The 27,152-nt window shown below is 41.4% G+C and overlaps 1 protein-coding gene across 1 annotated transcript in view; it reads left to right on the top strand.

The window, feature by feature from the left end:
* Positions 1-26,200, top strand: part of rgma (repulsive guidance molecule BMP co-receptor a) — a 48,207-nt gene extending 22,007 nt beyond the window's left edge. The window contains exons 3-4 of the mRNA XM_028823827.2: positions 15,951-16,468; positions 20,680-26,200. Coding sequence (XP_028679660.1) covers positions 15,951-16,468; positions 20,680-21,393 — 1,232 coding nt within the window. The 3' untranslated portion in view covers positions 21,394-26,200. The remainder of the gene's footprint in view (positions 1-15,950; positions 16,469-20,679) is intronic.
* The last annotated feature ends 952 nt before the right edge of the window (positions 26,201-27,152 follow it).

Below are 27,152 nucleotides of genomic sequence, written 5' to 3'. Positions count from 1 at the left end.
GAGGATAACAATATGCCTGTTTCATTTTCTGATAACATGGCTGTTCTGAAGGCACATGTTATGTTAGCTTTTCCCTCCAGGGATATTATGACATTGAGCTGTTGCTGTGGAACAGAGTGCCCCTCGACTTATATAATAAAGCACATGTAACTATAATAATTTATGTGGCAGATTTTAAAGCAAATGTTAACAATGGATTAGCGTAGGAGGATTGATTTGTTTGAAGTGTCTACTAAAAGCGAACTGTGAAAAAAAATTTTTTTAAAAATGTTGAAAATGATAAGAATTTAGGTGAAAAATTAAATTCTGAAACACTCATTAAACAGTGGCAATAACTGCTCTCAAAAATATATTAAGGGATGAGCTGACTGAGTGAAGTGATTTCTTTTTCTTTAATATGATAGTAAAGAACATGCTACAAAACTGATACTTCAAGTCACTAAAATCCCTCTATCCAATTTCTGAATCCATGTACAGGGAGTCCTCGGGTTATGACACAGTTGCATTCCTACAACAGTGATGTAACCCGAATTTTGGTGTAAGTCGAAACACACCCTAGCCTAAGTCACTTACCTATCCTAACACATTTGCTAAATCATAATCTAGAACATAAAAACACAACTAAGCCACAGAAAAAGGTAAAGGACATAAATATGCTATACTGTACACTGTACTGTAGTAACAGAAAAAATGACAAAAAATTAAGTGTAAAAAAAAATTTCTTACCTTTATTCCTTCTGATCTCTTTACAATGTCTAATTTTCACTTCCATCGTGATGGCTTTCCTCTTCCTCGAAGCACTACCATCTGAAGACTCTGACTTTCGTTTAGGAACCATGATAAGGGCCACAAAGTCGCCAAACAAAGCCACACAAACGGAACACTTCCTCAGCGTGCAACGAAACGAGTTCGCCAACTCTCTCACTCATACGCTACGTTACTGCATTTTCTTCCACTGTGCGCAACCAAACTAGTTCGCCCATGTAGTCTGTAAGTACAACGCTAACGGCGTGAGCCGAAACACTCATGTCTCAATTTTTTTAAGTTTTTATGGGAGTGAGCGTTGTAAACTCGAAACGTTGTATGTCGAGACGTTGTCACCTGAGGAATCCCTGTATTCCATTACAGAGTGTGAGAGCCCGTCTCTGCAGCATCTGCTGCAAGGCAGAACTCGAGCCTGCGGTAGATGCTTGTCTATCACAGGGCATATTAATACACACTTACTCATGCCGGGCCAATTCACAGTCATCAGTTAATCTAACCATCTTTATGAAGAGGGAAGGAAACTGTGTGAACAACTGGTGAACGTGCAAACCGGAGTCAGTGACTGTGTGGCAAAGTGGACACGAGCCACTAAATGTGGTGCCACACACCAGAAAAACGCATTCCTTTAAAATGTTTTTATTACACAGAAATTAGAAAAGAACTTTTGTACTTACTGTACATTTTTGGTGGTTTGAAAAAGCAGTTTTGGAAGTGATTATTTAATATTTGACATGCTGTATGATTTGAACTAAATTATGTGGTATAATCTCCCAACTAAGTGAATTTGGGGCGGAGTGGTGGCTGTGAGGCTTAGGATCTGTGCTGGCAATTGGAAAGGTTGCTGGTTCAAATCCCATAAATGCCAGAAGTGACTCTACTCTGTTGGGCCCTTGAGCAAGGCAACCTGCGGTTGCTTTATCCTGGGTATAACATTAATCTGCATCCAGCCCTGTATGCAGGTCCTCAAACTTGCAGGGAAAACTTGGGGGTTGGTGGCAGGATTGGCACTCCAGCCACCATAAAAAAAACAAAAAACTTCAAACTGTGCCAGTGGGGTGCTGAAGTGTCACCCATTACACAGCTGCACTTGCGTCCCAGTCCAGGTGGTTTGACGTGTGGTGGGTGTTTCAGGGCATGCTCCCAACCTATCTCTCTCTCAAAAGTGAAATTGGAAGGAACTTTTACTTAAAGATTTCCAATGTGTGATTGGCTGGTAAAGCAAAAAACATTGGCTAATAAAATAAACAAATGTTGAAGGCTGGCTGTGAAATGTATGGCAGGAGAATGCAGTAAATAAACTGTCCAGTTCTTTTTAAGCTGAGAGCATATCATTGCTCTGTGCTAAATAATAAGGATGATAATAAAGCAGATAATTTCATTTCTGTGTATACACGAAATTGACCCCTGTCTCCCTTGTCTGTTCAGGTTGTCTCAAAAGTGAGACAGTTCTTTCATTTTCTGGAACATGGAGTGGCCTGCTCCTCCTCCAGCTTCTCCACCAGAATCTCTGAGCCACCAATCTCTTGGCTGGTGTTAGGTTCGCTTCTCCTCTTCTTTTGTTAATTTTGAACAAAACTGCAAGGTTGTTTTCACAAGATTAATTATTAAGTCATTTTTTCTTTATTTGAGCCATGGTTCATCAATATAAGCATCCTGGGTCTGAGTTTCATGATCAGTCATTGTATTTCTGAAGTTCTTATGTTGCCCGGGTGTCTGTGTGGTTTAGTTCCCAACACTCCAGTTTTGTTTCCATTTCCTCAAAAGATGTGGATGTTAGTTTAATTGGTCATTCTGAATTAATTTCATTTGTCCACTTTCTTAATTAGTAGTCAATTGCTACTGATAACAGAACTGACTTTACACTTCCAAGTTATGGCTTCTAATTCAATAATTCTAATATCAATAACATGAAACAATTCCTGTCCTCCAGGAACCGAGTTTGACATATCAGACCATTCTAATGTTTATTTGTTTTCCAAATGATTTTTGAAACAGCTCAGTACTTATTGTTAACTGACAGCTGCCAACTTAGATTTTAGAATTTTTAAATGTCTATCCATTAAAATCAAGTCTGTTTGATTAGTAGCCGTAATTGGCTATTAATGTAGAAACTGGAATAAAAACCTACAGCCACTGAACCCCCCAGGAACTAAGCTTGATACCCCTGGTGTATCAAAGTTAAAATTTGACTTTGTATATTCAGAATTTAGAGATGGGGATTCTTCAAGGCATTTATTTAGTCCCGATATCCATCTTTGAAGCCCGTTTGATCACAGGGTTTTATTCTCACACTGAAGGCCCAGCTAACATTCTTTAATGAAAATATTGAAACTTGGTTTATGCCTTCCTGCCCTTTTGTATTTTATATGATGTCTGTACTACAGAATACATTTGAGGCTTTGTTTAATATGTCCTGCTTAGTGTTTGATTGTCCTGTGACTATCTAGAGCATTTTGAAACATCGCTATATTCCTGAATTAGCTCATTTTATTTTTATTATTGTTTTCTCCAATATGATAAATGGGATGTATGTGTTTGATTGATCGCCTACTCTCAATTGTGTAGGTGCACTTTCCCAATTGATGGGCAGTGAATGGTTCTTGGGACGTGGAATGTCACCTCTCTGAAGGGGAAGGAGCCTGAGCTAGTGCGCGAGGTCGAGAGGTTCCGGCTAGATATAGTCGGGCTCACCTCGACACACAGCTTGGACTCTGGAACCAATCTCCTTGAGAGGGGCTGGACTCTCTACCACTCTGGAGTTGCCCCCGGTGAGAGGCGCCGAGCGGGTGTGGGTATACTTATTGCCCCCCGACTTGGAGCCTGTTCATTGGGGTTTACCCCGGTGGACGAGAGGGTAGCCTCTCTCCACCTTCGGGTGGGGGAACGGGTCCTAACTGTTGTTTGTGCGTATGCACCGAACAGCAGTTCGGAGTACCCACCCTTTTTGGAGTCCCTGGAGGCGGTGCTAGAGGGCATACCTTCTGGGGACTCCCTCGTACTGCTGGGAGACTTCAATGCTCACGTGGGCAATGACAGTGAGACCTGGAAGGGCGTGATTGGGAGGAATGGCCCCCCCGATCTGAACCCGAGCAGTGTTTTGTTATTGGACTTCTGTGCTCGTCATGGATTGTCCATAAGGAACACCATGTTCAAGCATAGAGGTGTACATATGTGCACTTGGCACCAGGACACCCTAGGCCTCAGTTCGATGATCAACTTTGTGGTCGTGTCGTTGGACTTACGGCCAAATGTCTTGGACACTCGGGTGAAGAGAGGGGCGGAGCTGTCAACTGATCACCACCTGGTGGTGAGTTGCCTTCGATGGTGGGGGAGGATGCCGGTCAGGCCTGGTAGGCCCAAACGTGTTGTGAGGGTCTGCTGGGAACTTCTGGCAGAGCCCCCTGTCAGAAGTAGCTTCAACTCCCACCTCCAGCAGAACTTCGACCACATCCCGAGGGAGGTGGGGGACATTGAGTCCAAATGGGCCATGTTCCATGCCTCTATTGTTGAGGTGGCTGACCGGAGCTGTGGCCGTAAGGTGGTCGGTGCCTGTCGAGGGGGCAATCCCCGAACCCGTTGGTGGACACCGGCGGTGAGGGATACCGTCAAGCTGAAGAAGGAGTCCTACAGGAAATTTTTGTCCTGTGGGACTCTGGAGGCAGCTGATAGGTACCGGCAGGCCAAGCGGAATGTGGTTTTGGTGGTTGCTGAGGCAAAAACTTGGGCGTGGGAGGAGTTTGGGGAGGCCATGGAGAACGACTTTCGGACGGCTTCGAGGAGATTCTGGTCCACCGTTCGGCGTCTCAGGACGGGGAAGCAGTGCAGTGTCAACACTGTATATGATGGGGATGGTGCACTACTGACCTCGACTCGGGACGTTGTGGGTCGGTGGGGGGAGTACTTCGAAGACCTCCTCAATCCCATTAACATGCCTTCCAATGAGGAAGCAGAGCCTGGGGACTCGGAGGTGGGCTCCCCCATCTCTGGGACTGAGGTCACCGAGGTGGTCAAAAAACTCCTTGGTGGCAGGGCCCCGGGGGTGGATGAGATACGCCCGAAGTTCCTCAAGGCTCTGGATGTTGTAGAGCTGTCTTGGTTGACACATCTCTGCAACATTGCATGGACATCAGGGACAGTGCCTCTGGATTGGCAGACTGGGGTGGTGGTTCCCCTCTTTAAGAAAGGGGACCGGAGGGTGTGTTCCAACTACAGAGGGATCACACTCCTCAGCCTCCCTGGAAAAGTCTATTCAGTGGTTCTGGAGAGGAGGGTCGTCGGATAGTCGAGCCTCGAATTCAGGAGGAACAGTGTGGTTTTCGTCCTGGTCGCGGAACAGTGGACCAGCTCTACACCCTTAGCAGAGTCCTGGAGGGTGCATGGCAGTTCGCCCAACCGGTCTACATGTGTTTTGTGGACTTGGAAAAGGCATTCGACCGTGTCCCTTGGGGAATCCTGTGGGGGGTACTCCGAGAGTATGGGGTACCGGACCCCCTGATAAGGACTGTTCAGTCCCTGTACGATCGGTACCAGAGCTTGGTCCGCATTGCCGGCAGTAAGTCGAAACCATTTCCAGTGAGAGTTGGACTCCGCCAGGGCTGCCCTTTGTCACCAATTCTGTTCATAACTTTTATGGACAAAATTTCTAGGCGCAGCCAGGGCGTTGAGGGGGTCTGGTTTGGTGGACTCAGGATTGGGTCACTGCTTTTTGCAGATGATGATGTCCTGTTTGCTTCATCAGGCCGTGATCTTCAGCTCTCTCTGGATCGGTTCGCAGCTGAGTGTGAAGCGGCTGGGATGGGAATCAGCACCTCCAAATCCGAGACCATGGTCCTCAGCCGTAAAAGGGTGGAGTGCCCTCTCAGGGTTGGTAGCGAGATCCTGCCCCAAGTGGAGGAGTTCAAGTATCTCGGGACCTTGTTAATGAGTGAGGGAAGAATGGAGTGTGAGATCGACAGGCAGATCGGTGTGGCATCCGCAGTGATGCGGGCTCTGCATCGGTCTGTTGTGGTGAAAAAGGAGCTGAGCCACAAGTCGAAGCTCTCAATTTACCAGTCGATCTATGTTCCTACCCTCACCTATGGTCATGAGCAATGGGTAGTGACCGAAAGAACGAGATCGTGAATACAAGTGGCTGAAATGAGTTTCCTTCGTAGGGTGTCTGGGCTTTCCCTTAAAGATAGGGTGAGAAGCTCGGTCATCCAGGAGGGGCTCAGAGTAGAGCCGCTGCTCCTCTGCATCGAAAGGAGTTAGATGAGGTGGCTCAGGCATCTGATCAGGATGCCTCCTGGACGCCACCCTGGTGAGGTGTTCCAGGCACGTCTAACCGGAAGGAGGCCCAGGGGAAGACCCAGGACACGCTGGAGGGACTATGTCTCTCAGCTGGCCTGGGAACGCCTTGGGATTCCCCTGGAAGAGCTAGAAGAATTGGCCAGGGAGAGGGAAGTCTGAGCATCTCTGCTCAAGCTGCTGCCCCCGCGACCCGACCTCGGATAAGCAGAAGAGAATGGATGGATGGATGGATGAATGGTTCCTTGCAAACTGCATGAAGTGTATTCAGAAAGGTAGGAACAAACCCTGGACAGAGTGCCAGTCAATCACAGTGATTCACACTGGATGTCTAGGCAAACACTAAGCCATGATGTCCAAGGAACTCCCTGTAGACCTCCATGATTAAACTGTAGAGAAGCTTTGAGTATTCCCAGTAGCACGGTGGTCTCACTAATTATGAATTAAATAAAGTGTGGAACCACCAGGATTCATCTAGCCAAACTAAGTAACCGGACAAGAAGGGCCTTGGTCAGGAAGGTGACGAAGAACCCAGTGGTCACTGTAAAATAGCATGGCAACCAGGAATGGGCAACTAGTATACTGCAGGTTACTCTTGCATCCATACCAGTCCCTGGGTTAATTTAGCAGCAATAGTGAACATTCAGTATATATATATATATATATATATATATATATATATATATATTTGTCTTAGGGACAAAAATCAGCCGGGAAATCCCTAGAAGGCTTATGAAATTGCTGGCTTTCGTAAGAAAACACTGGCAATACCATATCTTGGATGTATCACTGGTATATGAGTACTATTAATTTTTCCAGATAGACAATGTTTTTAGTGAAAACTTTAAGCCTGGCCCTCCGTTGCAGAAGTGTTTCACTTGCACTTTGTTGAGCCTCGGTGTTTGATGTTGTGTCTCTTCATGTGTGTCATTAACATGATGTTGATGTTGTGTGGTGGCATTTGCTGCACACAGGTCTTTTGTAGTGAGAAGTGAGGTGCATGCAAGTGTCAAAAAGTGTGAAAGTCACATGCATGTGCCATCGAGTGGCTGTGGTTGAGCGGGAGTAGAGCAGACTGCTGCATACACACACACACACACACACACACATTATATATAAAATGTGTGTATGTGTGTGAAAAAGGTTAATTCCATGGGAAAGAAAGTTAAATACGCATCATTTATCAGGTGTGTAGCCACAATATATAATATGAGAGTAAACACAATAAAAATGTGTAAGGTCCATTTAGTGACCTGGTCAGGATTTTAGAAAAGGTCCTAGAGCTGTTACTGTTCATCACTGTGTCCCTACAGTGTCATTAATGAACCATATATTTTTTTTAAAAGATGTAATATTTTATGTTAGCAGTTCTAATTGGAGATGGAGAAAAAAACCGAATGTGTATATGGGAAGTTTTTTTTTTTTTTTTACTCACTCCAGCCTCTGGGTTTGTTCCTGGGTAGTAATTTAAGTCACAGAAGAATGAACAGTGAAATTAAGTTGCCTTTAATTACAGTCCTGCTCTACACAGGTAGATATCTTATAACCTGTTTGACCTATGAAACTCCAAAGGCCTTTCGCTCATCAGTACTTAGATCTCAAGGTTCAGGCAAGACCACAAGGGAAAGAAGGAAAGGATCTTGTTTCTTTAAGAGGGCTTTCAACCCCAAGCTCCCCCCATCATGCTTAGACATAGTAACCCGACCTAATCCCTTTACACATGGGTAATTTATTGCTCTGTCCGTCTCTTCTCAATGGCAAATTACGTTGTCTTCAATCACTGCCTTTACAACCCCCATTCCCTTCCCCTGCCACCACCACCAAACTCTCTGTCTCACTCCTTTTTAAGCACTTCACTGTTAGTGTGTGTGTGTTTTTTTTGTTTTTTTTTGCTAGCAGCCTGCTCACACCCCTTGGAGGGTAATTCACCCACATCAAAAAAATCCTTTTGTTATGTAAATGAGCTCATAATAATCAGCCTATTATTCTTAGTGATTACCTCTGATTAGCAGTTCAAATGCTGAACTATGTAATGTTAATGTATGGCGATCTTCCATTCGAGCTCTCATCTGTTGGGGAGTTTAGTTCAGAACTTTTAACAGTTGGGTGCGTTCTTATGTTAAGAACAAAGAGACACTTTTGTTTTTGCAGAAGAAAAGAGTGAAGGCTGAAGGACAGAAAAAAAAGTGCTCCTGTGCTCCTACTGTCTACTCAAGCATAGATCTTATTGGGGGGGGGGGGTGTACAGAACAATGCTACTCATTTTCAGGTTGAGAGTGGGCGTCAGGGGCTAGGGGTTTGATGCTAAATCTACAAGACTTAGAAATAATTTCTAATGAGTTACAATGCAGAATGCAGTCCTGTTGGTGTAAATCACTGACCAGTTAAATTAGTCTTTTTAGTGTCTTTCATGCTAAGTGAAGTGCAAGACTTTTATGATACAACTGTCATTAACTGTCAGAAAAACTATCTGAGGTCATAGTTAACCAGAAGAAGTTATGGTTAAGTGCTACAGAAAGAAATATTTCCAGTTCCCCATGACTGTAGTAAGACTGCAATGTGGCATTAAATGTTTAATTATGGGGTGACGTTGCTATTTCCCAGCCTCAGTGATACTGTCACCTTTTGAGAACCAAGAAGGAGAGAGAGACACAAATGTGATGATTTTTTCCTTAATCAATAACATAAATAATAATTTGGAAAAATAAGTAAATGTAGACAAATTGTACATAAATTGAACCCTGACCAACCTATGTGGTAGTAAGTAAGTAAATACAGCTTTTTTTATAAGAAGTGCTTACTTCCTGGCACAGTGGTAGCAGTGCTGCCTCACAGTAAGGAGTTCACATCCTGGGTCGTCCCTATGTGGGGAGCGCTTTGAGTAGTGAGAAAAGCGCTACATACAGTAAATGTAAAGAATAATAATCCATCCATCCATCCATTTTCCAACCCGCTGAATCCGAAGAGGGTCACGGGGGTCTGCCGGAGCCAATCCCAGCCAACACAGGGCACAAGGCAGGAAACAATCCTGGGCAGGGTGCCAACCCACCGCAGGACACACACAAACACACCCACACACCAAGCACACACTAGGGCCAATTTAGAATCGCCAATCCACCTAACCTGCATGTCTTTGGACTGAGGGAGGAAACCGGAGCCCCCGGAGGAAACCCACGCAGACACGGGGAGAACATGCAAACTCCACGCAGGGAGGACCCGGGAATCGAACCCAGGTCCCCAGATCTCCCAACTGCGAGGCAGCAGCGCTACCCACTGCGCCACCGTGCCGCCCAAGAATAATAATAATAATTATTATTATTATTATTATTCTTTCCTTTTCCCCTTCTCAAACACCACTCTGCAGAGTGGCCGCATTTTCCATTGCTCCAGAGAGCCAGCTCTCAGTGTCCTGATCTAGGACTGTCAGTGGCATTATAGACTTTAGACTTGTGCCACATCTGCGGTCAGAGAAAAAGCTACTCCATGGTACCGTATGCCTTATTGTTGCAAAGGACAGCTGACTTTGTGTCGCCCTGGTTTGATTCCTGCTAGCAATAACCTTGTAGGTGGAGTTTTGCATATTCTCCCCTGGTTCTCCTCTAGGCACACCCGTTTCTTCTTTTTTGGCACAAGCCTTGACTGAACTCTTTATACTAAAATTTACATACACCAAAGATCTGATGCTGTTCAAAAACCTGATAGCTACAACACATTATATCGTGTTAATAAATTTCCCATTGGGATTAATAAAGTATCTATCTATCTATCTATCTAATACCAGTGGCACTGTGCAATGTTGAAAGTAAACAAACCTGTAACTGATTTATTGCCACTGTCCATAGGCAGAAAACCAATTAAACAAACATCAGTTTATCCTGTAAAATCTGCACGGTTGATCAGACAAAGCAGATAGGAGTGTGATGAGCTGCATGTGCCTTGCCATCAACATTCAAAATACACTAATGACCTGACAGTAAGCATACAGGTAATGTGCTTAAAAATTATCAGTATTTAGAGAATCATTGTAAATGCCATCAGTAAATACACTGCTAATTCAGCCTTACCCTTATTGCATAGAGGTAACCGAACCCCAAATAAAATTAAACACAAAGCCTATCTTCGGCTCCATTAGCCTGTATTACTAATCACTTTTCAGGCATCGATGCTCACTATAGCCTAAAGCTTATTACTCTAGTCATCAGTGAAAAAAAAACATTTTGGCTTCAAAATCCAATCTAAGCCTTCACACTTGGATTACATTCTAAAAATCGGAATCATATTTTAAGAGAGGTCCATGTTAGCTCCAATTCGGTGATCAGGTCCCGTGTGTGTAAGCTAATCAGTTGTAACTAAGTGCGCCCTATACTGGACTAGCTTTGCTTCAACATTCTGGGCTCTGTCTTCCTTCCAAAAGAATGTAAATATTTAGTGTTAATAGTAATTGCGTAGTTACTAGTACAAGAGCCTGTCATCATCAGACACAACAATTTGTGGTAATTTGTTGCTTCTGTGATTACATCAAGTCATTTTTAAGCATTGATAAATTAAATTTGGTAGTAAACTTCATACCTGTAAGCAGTATTTTAGACTAAATTAAGGCACTCTGTTTGTTATTTGTGATACTGACTACCATCGATACTGTAAAAGTCTGTTTTTATACTATGTGGTGACACAGTGGTTAGCTCATCTTTCCTTAGTCTCCAAACACCCGATCACAGTCTATCCGTAGTTTTTCATATTCTCACCTGGTTATTCCCAGATTCTCCTGGTTCCCTCATCATTCCATAAGCACATATGTTACTGTAGATGAATTGGTGGCTCTTATTGCAGGGTCTTTATTATCATGCATACATAATACAGGGTAATTTTTCTTATATATGCTAATCAATGTGCAAAATTTTGCCACTTACCACTGCCAAGATTGTTGAGTAGAACTGCTTACTTCAAAACTTCTGTCTTCCTTTCCTGAAAAATCTCAGAACACAGTTTACAACACTATCTACAATTTGGATTTCACAACGTAAAACTAAAATAATCCAATTAAGCAATCAATAACTGAAAAATTAGCAGGCCAGTATGCACAAGTATGCTTTGAGATGAATTGCTTTGTGTCCAGAGTGGTGTTGGCTCAGTAATAACATTTTTGACTTCAGCATCAATACCAACTTTCAGACCTCGGTACCGGTACCAAAATGGTTCCAAAGCAAATAACTGATAACTCCAAAACCCCCTTTCATACTCCAGGCTACCTGGTGTGCTACACCGTAGTACTGCATTATGCACAGATTCCCTTTTGATGGTATTGAATTCCTGATTATATGAAAGCAATGGGTTGCTTTGGGGTCAGTGTTCCCATAAAGTCTCAGATCTCATGAAGCAACGACTCCCCGATCATGTCAAAGCAATGCCAAGAGGGGCTGCATAACCCTTACCCTAACTTGATCTTGCCCAAGTGTGTAGTTCTGTTTCATGAAGACTACAAAACATACATTTTTCCACAACTGCAAAAGCAAGTGTTGAGGCCTAGGCAGGTGATTGAGGGGAACCTTGCTGATGTTTACTTATGGCCCCAAAATTCTTGAAATTCTGCTACAGTGCCGTTTTAAAATTTGGATTTTTCAGTACTTTTCCAGACACACAACCCTGGTCCAGAGTTAATTTCTGATTATTCCCTGATGTAGACTGGTTAGGTTATGTCCCTCAGAATATGCTGTTATGAAGATAGATGGCTAAAAAATAAATAAATTAATGTATTAATATTTTACTGCTAAATGGATACATCTATAGCATTTATATTTTATTATTACTGGAGTGAGCTTTGTTATTACAGTTCTAACAGTATCCCTGTTTTGTACCTTTCAAAATAAGAAGCAAGAAGGAGAGCGTAAAAGTCCATCAAAGCACCTCGTTTAATACAAACAGAAATAAAAATAGTGAAAGCCCAACGAAAGCAAGTCCATCATCCTACGACACTTATGATTTCCTGGCTTATCCTAAGACACCCATGCTGTTTTTGGTTTTGAGTGTCTCCTCCCTCATTAGAGACAGGTTTGCTGGGGAACGCTGGCTCCCAGTACCATTGCTGTTTAAACAGATCCAGGAGTGGAAATGGTAAAACTTTCTGGTAAAACCTAGGAATGACGTCAAAGTTGGTCTGAATGAAGGAGATCTTAGCGGCCGCAGATCCTCAAACCCTTGTGACGGCAGTACTTCCTGGTAGATGCTCTCTATGCACACATGTAGAACAAGTTATCCACTGTTTGTTTGCTAAACCTGTTTAATTCATTTTTGTATTATAAGAAGCCATAGCCTATTACAGTCTCATCCGAACCAGCATTGGACATCCATCAATTCATACACTAAAATTCTCATTATAGGGCCAGTTTAGATTTGTTATTTAACATAAGCTGTACATCTTTTAAGTTAAGGAGTAAAGCCCATGGGACACTGGGAAAACATGCAAACTCCTCACTGAGACCAAGCTAGTATTCAAACCCCCATCAGTCTTCATTGTTTATAGCACATCTTTTAGAAGATAGAGGCAACTTGAAAATAAACTTTGAACTGTGGTGCAAATGAGCACATGAAGCAAGGCAAACATTTAAGAGTCCTGCAGAGGAAATTCATTTTAAAATTGTTTCTAAATTGGTTGCTTCATATCTTTAAGCTGACAGGTGGCTTGTCTGCGGACTCTTCAGTGGAAGGCCTCAAAACAATTGAAACCCCTGAAGTTCACTCAAATTGAATTGGAGGGTTTTTGCTGTCAATTCTTTGCCAACTTGAGGAAAATTTACAGAAGCCCAGTCTTTTTATGGAAAGAGCAGGGGTGCCACTGAGAAACATAAAACTTTCTGCTCGCTTTTTTAAATGCATAGTTTATGCATTAGTCTTTCTGCAGCCACATTTTACCTTGACTGTTGGAGTGTGATTCAAAAGTGTGTGTCTCATTTCCTTAAACAAACAATCTGAGGGGTCTCACTTCCTTGCCTAATCCCCCCCTTAGGATCCCTTAGGCGCTCATCCACTCACTGCTGTGATGAGGGTTACTATGGATCCCCTGAAGCCAGGACCTATAGCTGGACCTTCCTGCTCATTTAGTTCTCTTTGCCAAGGACATAAAAGGAAATGTGTTTACTTTCAGTTAGTTTTGCGATGTCCAAATGCCCCAGGTTTACTTGCATGGATGGAGTTGCAGCAGGAAATAAACAAAACAAAAAAAAAAGAATCTAAGGACCCATGAAGACAGGGTATTGCTTTTCTAATATATTAGGTCTGTCGTCGTCATCGCTTCAGTTAACTTTTCTAAAAGAAGTGATGAGTGATTGAATTTCACCTCCAGGTTTTCTCGCTAACATCCTGTAAAGCAGGTTTAAAAGCAGTGCAACACAGTGGAAATTCTGTGTCCAAAGATGAACTTTCTGTAAGTGGAAAATGTCTCGACAAATTACTGCATTTGTAAAGCCAGACAGGTTGCAGCATTCAAGGCACTGATAAAGCTGGACATTTGTAGTTTGACACACATTTTTAAGAGAGTACTTTCGGTTTTTGTATCGTCAGACAAGCAGTTTTTCTTTCATTGTAACAAGTATCAAGAGCAGAACTCTCATTGCCGTGAATCATGTAGAACTGAGTTACAGCCCCACTACTGCCTCCATTTAACCTAACAGGAAATCCCCCAACTCAATTCTCACACACATCAATTTAATGGGATGATTAAAAGCCAGTCCCCATCAAGAGCTGAAAGGCCCCATATGGACAAGGAACCTGTCCAGACCTTGTAGTCCTATATGTTTCAACTTCATGGTGCATCAGTTGGGGAAAAAAAAGAAGTTATTTATATTACCTGCAGAACTCCATCCAGCTCAAATGCTTGGCATCATTCTGAATGTGTTTTCCCCACAAATCCCCCTCGCTATGCCAATTTCACAAGATATTCCATTGAAATAAAGAAGGCATCTCAATTCCCAAGAAGTTTTATTTTCTAAGCCTGAGTGGGCTCTCAACCCTTTGTATCACTCAACTACCAGACCATTATTCTTCTCACAGTGATATGGTGAGAACCCATTATAAGACAAGCTGCCAAAGATGTGTAGGTACTGCTTTGTATATGAGGGGGGACTGAACGTTCCTGTAATAATTAAACGTTAGAGTAGAACTTGGCCATTATGGTGCAGAGGTGTCACCCGATGCACTTGGGTCACAATCCAGGATCTTCATCGTGTGGTGGGTGCAGCAACGTGCTGTCAGCACATGCTCCTAACCCCTCTCTTGCATCAATTCCATTGTAGTCACCTTTAAAAGTACTCCCCTTGAGGTGCGATAATGTCCTGGTGCTTCGTCCATTCCCCGGAAGCATTTCTTGCACTCATCTTTTGTTACTGTGACTTGAGCTCCAGTGCGTTTTTTTTTTTTGTTTTTTTCCTGGATTTCTTCAATGGTAGCAAGTCACCTCCCATAAATTTTAATTTCAGGAACAAAAAGAAGTCACAGGGAACAAGAGCTGGTGAATTTGTGGGGGTGGTGCAAAGCAATAACCACATTGTTTTTGATCAGAAAGTCTTTGACTGACAAGATGATGTGTGCAGGTGCGTTTTCATGATGTAGCGGTGTGTGCAGGTTCATTGTCGTGGTGCAAAAAGCAATTTTGCATGCACCACTGCTCTGATGTTTTTTACCTGATGGTTTCGCACATACTCCTCAGCAGTTCAGTGTAATGTTGCTGACTAACAGATTGTCCACAGTGAACAAACTTTAATAGCAAGTCCGTCAATCCTGAAAAACATGATCATCGTTATTCTTGATGTTCAGTATTACCTGAAATGTTTTTTTACCAGCTTGTTAAAAAAAATTTCCAAAGTCACGCACTCAATTGTAGAACAAATGTCAGAAATACGTACTTGATCAAATCAGTACGATAATGATTAACAACACTGCAGACATATAATATCTAGCGGCATAGTCGATAACTACTCCCTACTACCTGCTATTGACTGTTTCCAGGAACTTTTGGGTCTCCCCTCGAACTTTTGGGTACTATGCTATTGCCTTGTTTTGGTGCTGTGAGGTAGCCATACTTGTAAAATGCTAAACATTCCCTAGAGCCATATTCAGTTGTCTTATTTTCACTATGTTTGTGTGGGTGTCCTCTTGTGGTGCAATTCAATCACATTCAGCAAAGTTGATTGGAAAATCTACATTTGTGAATGACTGGTCTTTCCATCCAGAGATGGACCATACCTTGCTGTCAGGATGGGCTTCTGTTACCTGTGGCTTTATATCAGAACTGACTGGATGGTATTGTGTTATCTTGCAAAAACAGAAATGCTTCTAAGTGGCCTGAAAATGCAGACTAGAATACGGTCCATACTAATACAGTACCTTTCTGCTGCCAACGTGTTAAACAAGCCGTGTTTTAGTTTAATTACTCAGCTCCACAGACTGATCTTACGTGGTATATGTGGAGTTCCTTTGGTACCGTGGGTTCTGTATTTTCTCTTTACTTCATCAAAGTTAACCAATGTTATCTTAGCAATGCATGTTGAAGGCATGTGTACATTTTGTTTTATACCTTTATTTTTGTTGCAAACAATTACAGATAGAATGTGCAGAATACCTTTGGCCATAGCTCTTGCAGTGTGAACGAAGTAAATGCCTAGGAGAGATGTGGCAGTGTGTTAAGGCAGAGCAATACAGTCCATTTCTGAGTGCCAGCTGATTTTATTGAACACTTGGCTTCTGTCTTCTTGCGCCTTTGTATATATTGATTTACTTTTATACAGACAGTACATCTGGTTGGAATGTATGCCAGAGCAGGGTTTAACTACCATAAATGGAGGATTTAGGATTCTGCAGCTGCAGAGAGAAACTAACAGCAGCCGTATCTCTGCTTCCTTTTGCAGTGAGTTTGCAGTGTAAGATCCTGAAGTGCAACGCTGAGTTCTGGACAGCCACTTCTGTCTCCCACAACTCTGGAACTGAAGAGGCCTCGGAGCACTGCACAGCCTTGCGAGCATATGCCCACTGTGTTAGGAGGACGGCGCGTACCTGCCGGGGAGACCTGGCCTACCATTCTGCAGTGCATGGGATTGAGGACCTCATGAGCCAGCACAACTGTTCAAAGGAAGGCCCCACATCCCAGCCACGCACCCGCACTTCCCTGCTATCTTTGCCTGACAGCCAGGAGCGCTCCGATGGCCCTGAGATCTGTCATTATGAGCGCAGTTTCCACAAGCACTCTGCACCTCCCAATTATACTCACTGCGGCCTGTTTGGGGACCCACACCTGAGAACTTTCAGTGACATCTTCCAAACCTGTAAAGTCAAGGGGGCCTGGCCTCTCATAGACAATAAATATCTATATGTGCAGGTGACAAACTCTCCAGTGTTACCACAGTCAACGGCAACTGCAACAAGCAAGGTAAGTTTCCTACACAAAGTACAAGGCTGCAGCTGATAGATTGGTAGGTGCAAGTTTTTGTAGTCCAGGTGTACCAAACAGCATATCCAGTGCTTTCCATATATTGCCCACAAGCACTGCTTCAAACCTGCAGGTTCCCTTGTTTCAGCTGTTAAGTGCCTTGCTTATACTTGGATGCTCTTTCAGTCAATATTGTTGATAGTGCAGTATTTACTGTTAAAGTGAGGCTGGGTGGTCCTAACATCTCTTAGGAGAGCCCAAGGTTGGGTAGCAAATATACACAGACAAGCAACTTGCCACAGTTTACTTAAAGGCCCGTACTGCAACTCAAGATGCAACAAGTTGAGATCCATGGCAGGCCGTAATATAGCTGAGCCAGCCGTAGCAGAAGTGGGAAATTAAATCTGATGAATGGCAGACTTGAGTGGCCCAAGCATCAAAGAAGCCTTCAGCCTTGTCTTAACTTCACTTTTTGCCAGGTGCAGGTCCTTTACACAGAGACATACCTAACGCTTCCTCATTCTCGCACGGATCAGAACACCGAGCATTGGCATCGGGTTTCCAAAAAATGCAAAGCAAATCCACACAGAGGCGGTGGCCACCTGAGTGCAGCTACTCTTTTGTTTCTAACTGGGTAGCTTTGCCTAAGAGTGTTCCTTGTGCTGCAGGTTTTATTTGTGGAAGCTTTTCAAACAAGACAAAGGCTTTTCTTCAGAGAACATTGGATTACCTTAGTTTTTATAGGAATCAATTAATTACTATAATGTTAAGTTTAATACATTCTTGAATACAATGTCCAGAATTAGGTGGGGTGGCAGATTTAAATACTCAGTTACATAACACATATTTTAAGGTTGGAAATAGATCTGTTAGGAAATTTTCCACTGTTATTTAAGATGAGGTTTTTGTTTTAATGATTTGTATGTTCCACCCTGCTGTTCATCCAACTTTCTAGTCTTTGGCCCATTATATGTTCACACTGAGTAGCAGTTTTCCTTGGCAGTAATGGGCACAAGAAAGAAACCAACCTTAGCCATACACCACTGAAGATCATAAGAATATAACAAGCTTGACTTATCACATCTTCCTAAACATCCAGTCTTTAATCCTCATATGGTTTGCTAATAGCTGACATGTCTGAATGTCTCACCGAGATTGCAGGTTAAAAGTTGTCAGGGTTTACACTTTAACTTCATGACCCAGCATTTTCTTTCAGATTCACTCAACACTTTGTGAAGAACAAAATGTAACTGGAAAATTTTTTTCTGCTGTGTCATAGTCAAGGCAGGATGGTACCAGAGTACTTCATTACACACTACACACTACTGTTAGTAAGGTTGCATGTGGTTGTTTTTAAGATGGTCACTGATATTTCATAAAATGATGCGATCAACATGCTGTAGATCTTAAGATGTTCCTGTAAACTGAAAAAGCAACAGTTGACAGAAGCCCTCGCAGTAAATTCATTTGGCAGCATTTAATATGAAATACTCCTAAACAGACAGTCCTTTTGATAGGGCTGGCAGGAACATTTGGAAATGTCTATAAACATGACAAAACTATTTCCACTACTACTATTTCACCATGCATTTGAAATATCTTTAAATGTAAAGATAAAGATAAAATAAGTCTTGAGATTACTTAGAACATCTTTCAAATGGGAAATCCCTTCAGAAAAAATCTACACAAATTTCACGTGAAATACAAGTAATTCCTGAAGTCTGTCTTCATATATGATTTAAATTCAGAATGACAGAGATGCAAACTTGTGTATGGAATAATCTAAAAAAACATTGTCCAACAAGCAAGATTTGGTACTGTAAGTCAAAGGGAACAGATCACTAAACTAAAACAAAAATCCAAGCAAAAAAAAGCCAAAATTCATAATCCCAAATTGGTTCTTTTTATTGAGATGCTTTCCTAGAATATTTAAAATTTGGACATCTCATATGGCACAGTCATCTTTGTTACCATGACTAAAATGGTGACTTTCAAAAAAAACACAGCAAACAAAATTGCAGAAGCCATGAAAAACTTAACAAAATAGTACTGCAGTGACTTCGTGAAATAACAATAAAATAAATGGATAAAAAAAGTAAAAAATATTTTTGCACAAAAAATTACACCAGTCAGTCCAGTTAGGTTGCTGATAGATTCCTGTTTCAGAACCGCTATTGGTTCCCTAAAGAACCGTCCAGGTGATGGTTCCAAAGAGGTCCTTTATTTATTTAGATCAGTACCAGGCTCGATAAATAACCATGAATAGTTAATTTCATGTTTATAAAATGCCAATTGGTTCGTGATTGTAAGACGACTCTTGCTGCACACAGAAACACAGGCTAAATGCAGGTTTTCTTGATCTGTCAGTACTCTGCTAGGTAGCCTGCTATACATTAAAGATGTCTTATTTTTCCACATATTAGGAACCTTTTTAAAGCCCAAAGAACCCATTTCAGATGTAAAGAACCCTTCATGGAATGAAACGGTTCTTTATCAAGCAATTGTTTTATGAGGAGCCACACAACCCAGTGAAGTACCATTTTAGAACCTTTGTTTTTAAAGAGTGTAGTGTGAATTACATGGGTGCCAGGTCAATGTCCACTACTGACATCCTCTGAAACCTTCTTGAGGTCACATATCCTACAAAAAATCAAATTCTATGTATATGGATGATGAACAGTTATAGTCACTTTAAATAAAACTGTGAAATTACAAATTCATGTAAATATAATGTAGTGGTTTCTCCCATATATTGGAGTTTGATCCTGCATTTTATCCCTAGTGCCAGAATGCAGCATGAATGAATGTTGCTGTAATTAATTTGCATTCATTTAATTATGTTAGTCTGAAAAATACATTGCAAAACATATCTAGATATCTATCATAACTAATCACTGATGATTATTTGACTTGCTTTACAGCATTTTGAATTGAGTGCCCAACTAAGGTATTTGCATTTTGAAGATCATCCCCTAAGCTATTGACACTCAGCTTTTTCTAGCACGATGAGCCTCTCTGTTGAATCCTTTCTTCTGAATGTATGTCCAAAGTATTATAGGAAGAACTGGCAAATCTTAGTACACAACCTCATATGGACGTTAATTTCATGTGGAGCAGAAACATTGGTGTACTGAGCTGTCCAGGATATACTGAAAACTCCACTATGAACCCAATGGCATTTTATGGGCATTTATTCAGTACCCATCTGCCTGCTCTGTGGTCCAGGTGTGTATGTAGTTATAGGGAAAATAAGCAAATTAACAAATTTCAATTTGGACTTTTCAGTGTTTGCAGATTTTCCCCATATGTTAGTGAGTTGGACTGTTGACAATTTGGCAATTATGAGGTGTTATATTTTTTCTTCTGCATATTCCCCATTGTTGGTGATGAAGGAGCTAAGATTTAAGTTAGTTTACTCCACTTACATGTTCTTGGTTATTTTTGGTTTGATCCACTGTCATCACTGCATTGAGGTAACCCATCCAGCACATTCCAAGCAAAAGGGCATACAAAGTGTGGATACGAAGGCAGCTAAGGATAAGAAAACGCTTCAGCTTTGACCTAGTCAGAGATTTCATAATCCTCAGGAGTGCTGATAAGTTGACCAACCTGAATTCTTCCAGTAAATTATGTACTCAAGATCACTTCTGAGAATTAAGGAGAAAGAGTATTAAAGAAAAAGAAACTGGGAAGCACAGAGTCAAATGAATCTGGAATAAATCTCATGTGGTTGAAATTGAGGCCATAGCAATTTTTGAAAATATACATTATACCATTAGGAAACCCAACAAGCCTAATGGACAAAAGTGGAGTGCTGTCATTTGTAAAATGTCAGTGATGTCCCATCAATGTGCCACTACTCGAGCATCATCCCGCTATATAGAGGTGACAAAGCTCTATTTTAATTCAAAGCTTCATTTGACAAAGCTTCATTTTAATTGAATCCACCTTCTTCAGGCCCTTAGATGGAGGATTTATCAGTTCTCATATGTTGGGTTTTGATGTTTCTGTGCTGTTTCTGTTGATGTTAATTATTTTTTTTTATGACTTGATATTTTTAAAAATGTAGGTGATAGATAATGATGAGCATGTAGTGATGAATTACTGTTTTGTGTCCAAAACTATGTTTTTACATTCATCATTAATAATTTAGCAAAATGTGTCATAATGGTAAGGGTTACTGAACTCTCTTTTTAACATTTTCTCCTTAGCTTACAATCATCTTCAAAAATTTTCAAGAATGTGTCGACCAAAAAGTCTATCAAGCAGAAACAGATGAGCTTCCTGCTGCATTTGTCGATGGCTCCAAAAATGGTGGTGATCGGCATGGGGCAAACACCCTACGTATCCTGGAGAAAGCTCCCGGGCAGCATGTAGAGATCCAGGCACGTTACATCGGCACCACTATCGTGATTCGACAAGTTGGCCGCTACCTGACATTTGCCATCCGCATGCCTGAGGAGCTTGTCCATTCGACTGAGGACAAGGAGAGTCAGGGACTGTACTTGTGTCTCCGTGGCTGCCCACTAAGTGAACGGATTGACTTCCGGACCTTCCGGGCAAAAGCAGCTGAAAATGAGCCGGCAATAGGTGGAAGCAGGCCACCTGTTTCTGCTGAGGGATTCACATATGAGTCAGCCACAGCCAAGTGCAAGGAAAGGCTTCCTGTAGAGGATTTGTACTTTCAGTCATGTGTGTTTGACCTGCTTACAACAGGAGATGTGAATTTCACCATGGCTGCTTATTATGCCTTTGAGGATGTCAAAATGTTACATTCAAACAAAGAAAAATTTCACATCTTTGAAAGGACCGGAGATCTGACACCAGGGAACTCTGCTCCTGGGAGGCCAGATGTGAGAAGCATCTCTTCCCTATGCATCCTCATGGTGCTGTTTTGGATTCAGTGCTGTTTAGTGCATCTTTAGTCGTGTTTATTTTGTGTCCTCTTAACTAGGTGGTTTGGATCTGTGAGAGACACTCGTGCGTTGGGATTGCACCTCCGCACTGCAGACAGAAGAGGCAGGCTCTTGTGCCAGATCAGAGCTGGGATTCCCGGCTCTTGTCCTCTTGCATCAAGCCTGTTAGATGTCTGTTGTGTCGGTGGCAGGGATGGAAGATGCCTAGTCTTCCTAGCCACAAAATCTTTGTGTGTTAACCTCCACCAGAAGGCCAGTGAACTAAACATGGAGTGAACCTGCAACTTCCTTTACAAGATGCACTTCCTCTCAAGTTGTTATTACTTCCTGTGTGTTACCTGAGCACGTTACCTGAGCCACATTCCCTCCCTATGTGATTACAAATATCTAAATACTATTTTTTATTGCAGATTGGTTCAAGTAAGTGATCCCTTTACAGCAAATCCCAAAAGAAAATTGACTCTGAGTAGAAGCTGGACTAGGAGCAGTGTGTACATTTGATCCAAAGTAGCCTTCTTCTTTACACTTATTTTAGGTTATTAGGAGTCCCACCAACATTTTAGACTTGTGTCACCGACAGCCTATAATTCTAATCTTTGGGCTAGCCCATGTCTACCTATTGCTGAGTTTTCAAAAACAAACTGACAGAGCACTGTAGGGTCTGAATAGCTGTCGATTCCTTAGGTAATCCTAGTCATGTGGGAAGACCAGGCTGATCGCACCCAAACACTGTCTAGAAGTGTCAGCCAGTTTGTTGACAAAATATCAACAATTAGACAGTATTCGAGCAACTAACCCCAGATACCAGCCCACCAGGTCACAGATGGGCAACTACTAATTCCCTAAACACGGTTGTCATAATTGAGCGATAGAACTTCATCAGCAAGGTGTTTTAGGTCAAACCTTGGACTGTTGAAAGGACTATAACTATTGGGCTAACTGGATGCTTCCCAACATGGCATCTGAATCCCAACCTTCCAGATTCTTGGTATCAGATGGAAGTGCCAGACATAAAATTGTAGAATGAAATCCAACTGCAGGCTACCTGAACCATTTGATTGTGCAGTGATCTAACATGTTTGTCAAATTTAACCTTTTACTTCAACAGCTGTGAGATGCATTTCTTTAGCTGAAACAGTTATGCCAATTCTAAGCTAAAACCTTCCACTGGCAGGACTATATAACAAACTCTTTGCTTGCCTGCCTCGCATGTTTTTTCATAAATAATTCTAATCCTTGCTGTTAGGGCAGTTAGCACACGTAGATGTGTGCCTTGGTTGATATTGTAGGTCCACCTTGCTCCCCAAGCTCAGAGTGTTGGTTCAAGCTGCATTAGCTCCATTTAGAATTAAGAGTCATCACTTGTACAGGAGCTCATTGACTTGAAAGAGGTGTTTGCTGGATAGGGCATGACTCTCCAGGTGTAGCATTTTAGTTTCTGTCCATACATATTTAAAATATTAACTGTATTATTATATTATGCATTATTTTATGATGTATCATATTTTATTTAAGATGGAAACTAATCTGTTAAAGTGATTGCTTATGGGCTTGCTTTGGCTAAAAATAAAACCAGCCCCATATTTTGGGCTGTTGCAGTCAAGTAGCACTGAACCTGGCGAAAGTGAGTGCAGACTGCGCCTGTAGAACTGAGTGTGCCTCGAGCAAGTAGCTGACAGAGAGGCGGCACTGCTGGGCCTGTTTTGACACCTGTTGCTCCCTATACCTGGGAGACGCTGCTTTGTTCTTTGCCAAAGAGCAGGACCCGCTGCCAAGAAGTTCTGAAGCAGCTTAACCTTTTCCATTCCACCCATTAAGAAGCTTGGGAGTGTATTTCTCATCTGGAATCTCAGGATGACTAAATGGAAGGGGTACCAAGGCGGAACAGATTGCATAGGTTAATATTAGACATGGCTTGTGCATTGAGAAAGCAGCGATGCTAATCATTGTGAAACGTCTGAAAAAAAAAAACGGTAATAACAGGTGGGCACTTTTAAATGTCAAGCCAGCCAAGTTTCTCAGTCCTGTTTGTTCCCTCCATCTCTGTCTACTTCTGTTATAGTCACTTACTAGAAGGGGCTTGTTATGGGAGTTATGATTTCCCACCCAAGTTTGGTGACTTGTAAGAAACTAAAATAATAGGAGTCCAATCAGACCACACAGGTGAAGTCGTATTTGTCAAGCCATTGTAGGTTTCACCTGTGGCAGTGGTCATTATCCAGTGTTTTGATTTAGAAGTGATGAGTTAATCTACAGCTAAATCTCCATATTTATAGAAGGGTGTGGTTTTATCTGGCTGCATTTTTAGCATTTTAGATTTTTTAAAAAGTGAAATCATTTTATGATCTGCATGCTAAATGTACTGAATGGGCTTGATATGGCACCTTTCCTCCCACTTAATCTATGATATGTGTGTAATATTATGTTATCAAACAGGGAGTTACGATTCAGGCCAGAGTTAGAAAGAGCTTTCCAGGAGATGTTGGAGTAAGGGAGTAATCAACTTTCAATTTTTTTTTGTCTGACACCTTGATATGATTTCTGCCACATGGCATATAATTGGTGTAAGTATCCAGGCCGAATTGTGGTTCACAGGTTCAGCTCTGGGAGGAGTATGGTAGATTTGTAAGTTCAGTGATGGCTAAGCAAATTCATACACAGAGAAAGTTGAGAAAAGAAGTTCTGAACACCTTATCCAGTAGATGATCATAGAAGCTGGGGTGTAAAGTATGCTCTATCAGGGTATCATTGAAAGTGTGCTGTGGGTCAGTCTTTATTAAAATGATGGAATAAATGAGAACTTCTCACAACAGATAGCCAGAGACAGGTGGTCATGAAGGCAAAGGTTTCTTGTAACCTCTTCAAACATATCAAAATGTCCATCCAATTATTGTGCCCCCGTGTTTTTTAAGTAGATCAACCCTGGCTGCACAAGACGCAGATTAAAAAAACCAGCCTGGGAAATGGCACAAGTCCATCACAGGTGAGGAGCTGTGAAATAGCAGTGCTAGTCACTGGGCCACTCATTCACCAAATAGCTCTAACAGCATTTGGTAGAAAAGTTTTAAGAAAGGAAGTAAATGAGTTACAACTGTCAGATTATCTCTCAGAAACACTTTTTTTTGTCGATAATCACATTTTGCCAATATTTTTTGTATCTGAGTGGCTTTCAAGGTTAAGGTTTGAAGGCAGCTGTGGTTTTCATTGTTTCTTTTTGTATTACTAAGATAATTGGAACTGCATTTTGGAGGACACGTGGAAACTCACCCCCAGTGGAATATCAGATTTCCCATTTATTAGGGAGCATCGCCAAGTCAGCCAGACACACAACTTTTAATCAACTCTTTTCCATCGTATATTTCACCGTGTTGGGTTGTCTTGCACAGAAAACAAAGAAAATGGTTAGCATCGCCCTGAAGTACTGGTGAATTCTACCAAACGCCGTTCTACAAAAATGATTGTAACGTCAAGACTTGCTTCACTTGTTGTAACTTATATTATGGATATAATATATAAACCTCCCATGTGACTGTACATGAAAAAGTGGTAAAAGTGTCCAGATGTATTTTTCTTTTGGAAAAAAATGTGTTTACCTGTTGTTTTCAAAGCTTCTATTGTGTAAAACCGATTTTGTGACTGTGGAGGGTGGGGAGAGGGAAGGGTGGGGGGCTTTTCATAAAGGGAAATAAACAAATTGGAAGGTGACACAAGCATCCAGCTTGCGCCTCTGCATCTTTCTGTTGAGTTCTCTTGAGAGTGAGCTCTTTTGCCTCAGGAGGTGTTGTGGCCATATTTGTCTTGACTTGTATTCTTTTACTCCTTCCAATGAGGATGTCAACATGTTGAGGAGGACTCATAATGTTGGAATTCACTTTATAGTTAATGAAGACCCCAAATGCAGTTCAGCTTTTTGCAAATAATCCCTGTGGCTATTATAAGGGACAGATTAGTGTCAAACAGAAGTGACTTATAAAAAATTCAAAGCGGGTAAAGAGTAGGCTACTTTTTAGTGCACTCAGCCCTCTGTACTTAACCATCAGAGCAGCTACCCCACTTACCCAGCTATTATTTTAGTATCCGTGTCAGGGAATCCTGCTCCAGATCCAGAAAGCGATTTGTTTTTTTTATTCTTTTTTTTCAGAATTAATGAGGTGTCCATATTGTCCAGGCTGCACATATTTGATCAGAGGAACTAGTCGTCATTAACGCTGGAAACACAGAGTCCCTGCCAGCATTTATGTATATTATCCTCAGCTTGTTCATAACATCCCTCAGCCACTCATCTGTCTCTGTGTGTTATAGTTGTTGTTCCGTGTGAGGGACACTGAAATTCACTCTCGAGAAAACTCACAGATTTTTTTTTTATTTTTATAAAGCTGTATGGAGTGTTGTTTGAAATGTGTGGTGCACTTCACTGAAAACTGTACTGTTGGAAATGATCTCACTATGATTCTTGTGAGAAGGTGCTGCACTTCTGATCTATGGCTACCAGGGGCATTAGTCCACATTAGTGCACCCAGAATGGTTGGATTTTGCCATGTTGTTTTGCTTCTTTTTTAATGAAAAGCACTTTATTTTTTTCTTCTTTTTTGCCCATCATTGGGTTAAGTTCTTTGTGTGAATAGTGAGCAGCAAATGACTGCTGAAAAAGTTCCATATGATTTATGGTAAAAATAATTAATGGATAAACACAGTGAAAGTCTATCCCATGAAAGATCAAAGTTGTGTTTGTATGTAGAAAAGAAGCGGACTGTGACCGCATGTATATAGTGTAAATTATTTATTGAGATGAAAATTAAAGTTTGTTTTTGGAACTGCCATTCTTCTTTTATCTTATCTTATTTAACTTTTTATATTTGAAATTTGATTCTTTTTTTTTTTGTGTGTCACATGTCATTTTTGATGCCCTAGAGCTTATCAGACCTGCGTCGGTTTCAAGTTCTTCCAGTGACATCCAAGCAGAAATAACCAGGCTTTTAAATTAACTTCTTCTGCAGGTAAACTGTTCATAGTAACAGGTGTAGTTTTTCATTTTGACATACCCACTTGTACTTTTATTGCTTTGAGCAAAATTAATTATTTAGGGAGTATGGTTTAGTGATATGCAGCATTTGTTAACTTTTGGCATTGGAGAAGCAACACCATCTACATGCTTATTACTTGTATTTTTGTCATATTCACATACCTTTGTTAGAGCAAGAAAAGAATCCTAAAGCCCTACTGCTGTGTTAAGGTGCCATCACTTCATATTCCACTGCATTTTGTTTGTTGCAGACTGAATTACTGTAGCTGCAACTTGAAAATGCTGGAGTGTTGATATTTATGCACTCTAAAGTACAGCTGGGTTTCCGATAATTACTGGTTGATTGCTGGTCTGTGTGTTTACATATGAAATATATGTATTGATTTATAAATCAATATAAAGTGTGGTCCACATCTATAAGGTTAATACTCGTAATTTAACAAAGACAGCACATTTTGGGTCACATGCGTAATTGAGCACTGAAAAGATGCAGTTATTCATTTTAACCATTTACCATTACTAGAACTTAAAGCTTCAGAAGATTAGAACAACTTTGAAGAGAACGGGCCATTCAACCCAGCCAACTTGCCAGTCCTATTTACCTAATTTTTCAAAAATATCATCATCAAGATTTTAAGGTTACTAAAATTCTACTCTGGGCTTCATTACTTGGTAATTTATCCCATGTGTCTGTGGTTCTTTGTATGAAGAAATCTTTCATAACATATGTGTGAAATTCCCTTTA

This window comes from Erpetoichthys calabaricus, chromosome 17 (genome assembly GCF_900747795.2).
Source record: "Erpetoichthys calabaricus chromosome 17, fErpCal1.3, whole genome shotgun sequence".
Lineage (NCBI taxonomy): Eukaryota > Metazoa > Chordata > Cladistia > Polypteriformes > Polypteridae > Erpetoichthys > Erpetoichthys calabaricus.
Note: the sequence above shows the minus strand (reverse complement) of the source record. Positions and strands in the feature narration are given on the sequence as shown.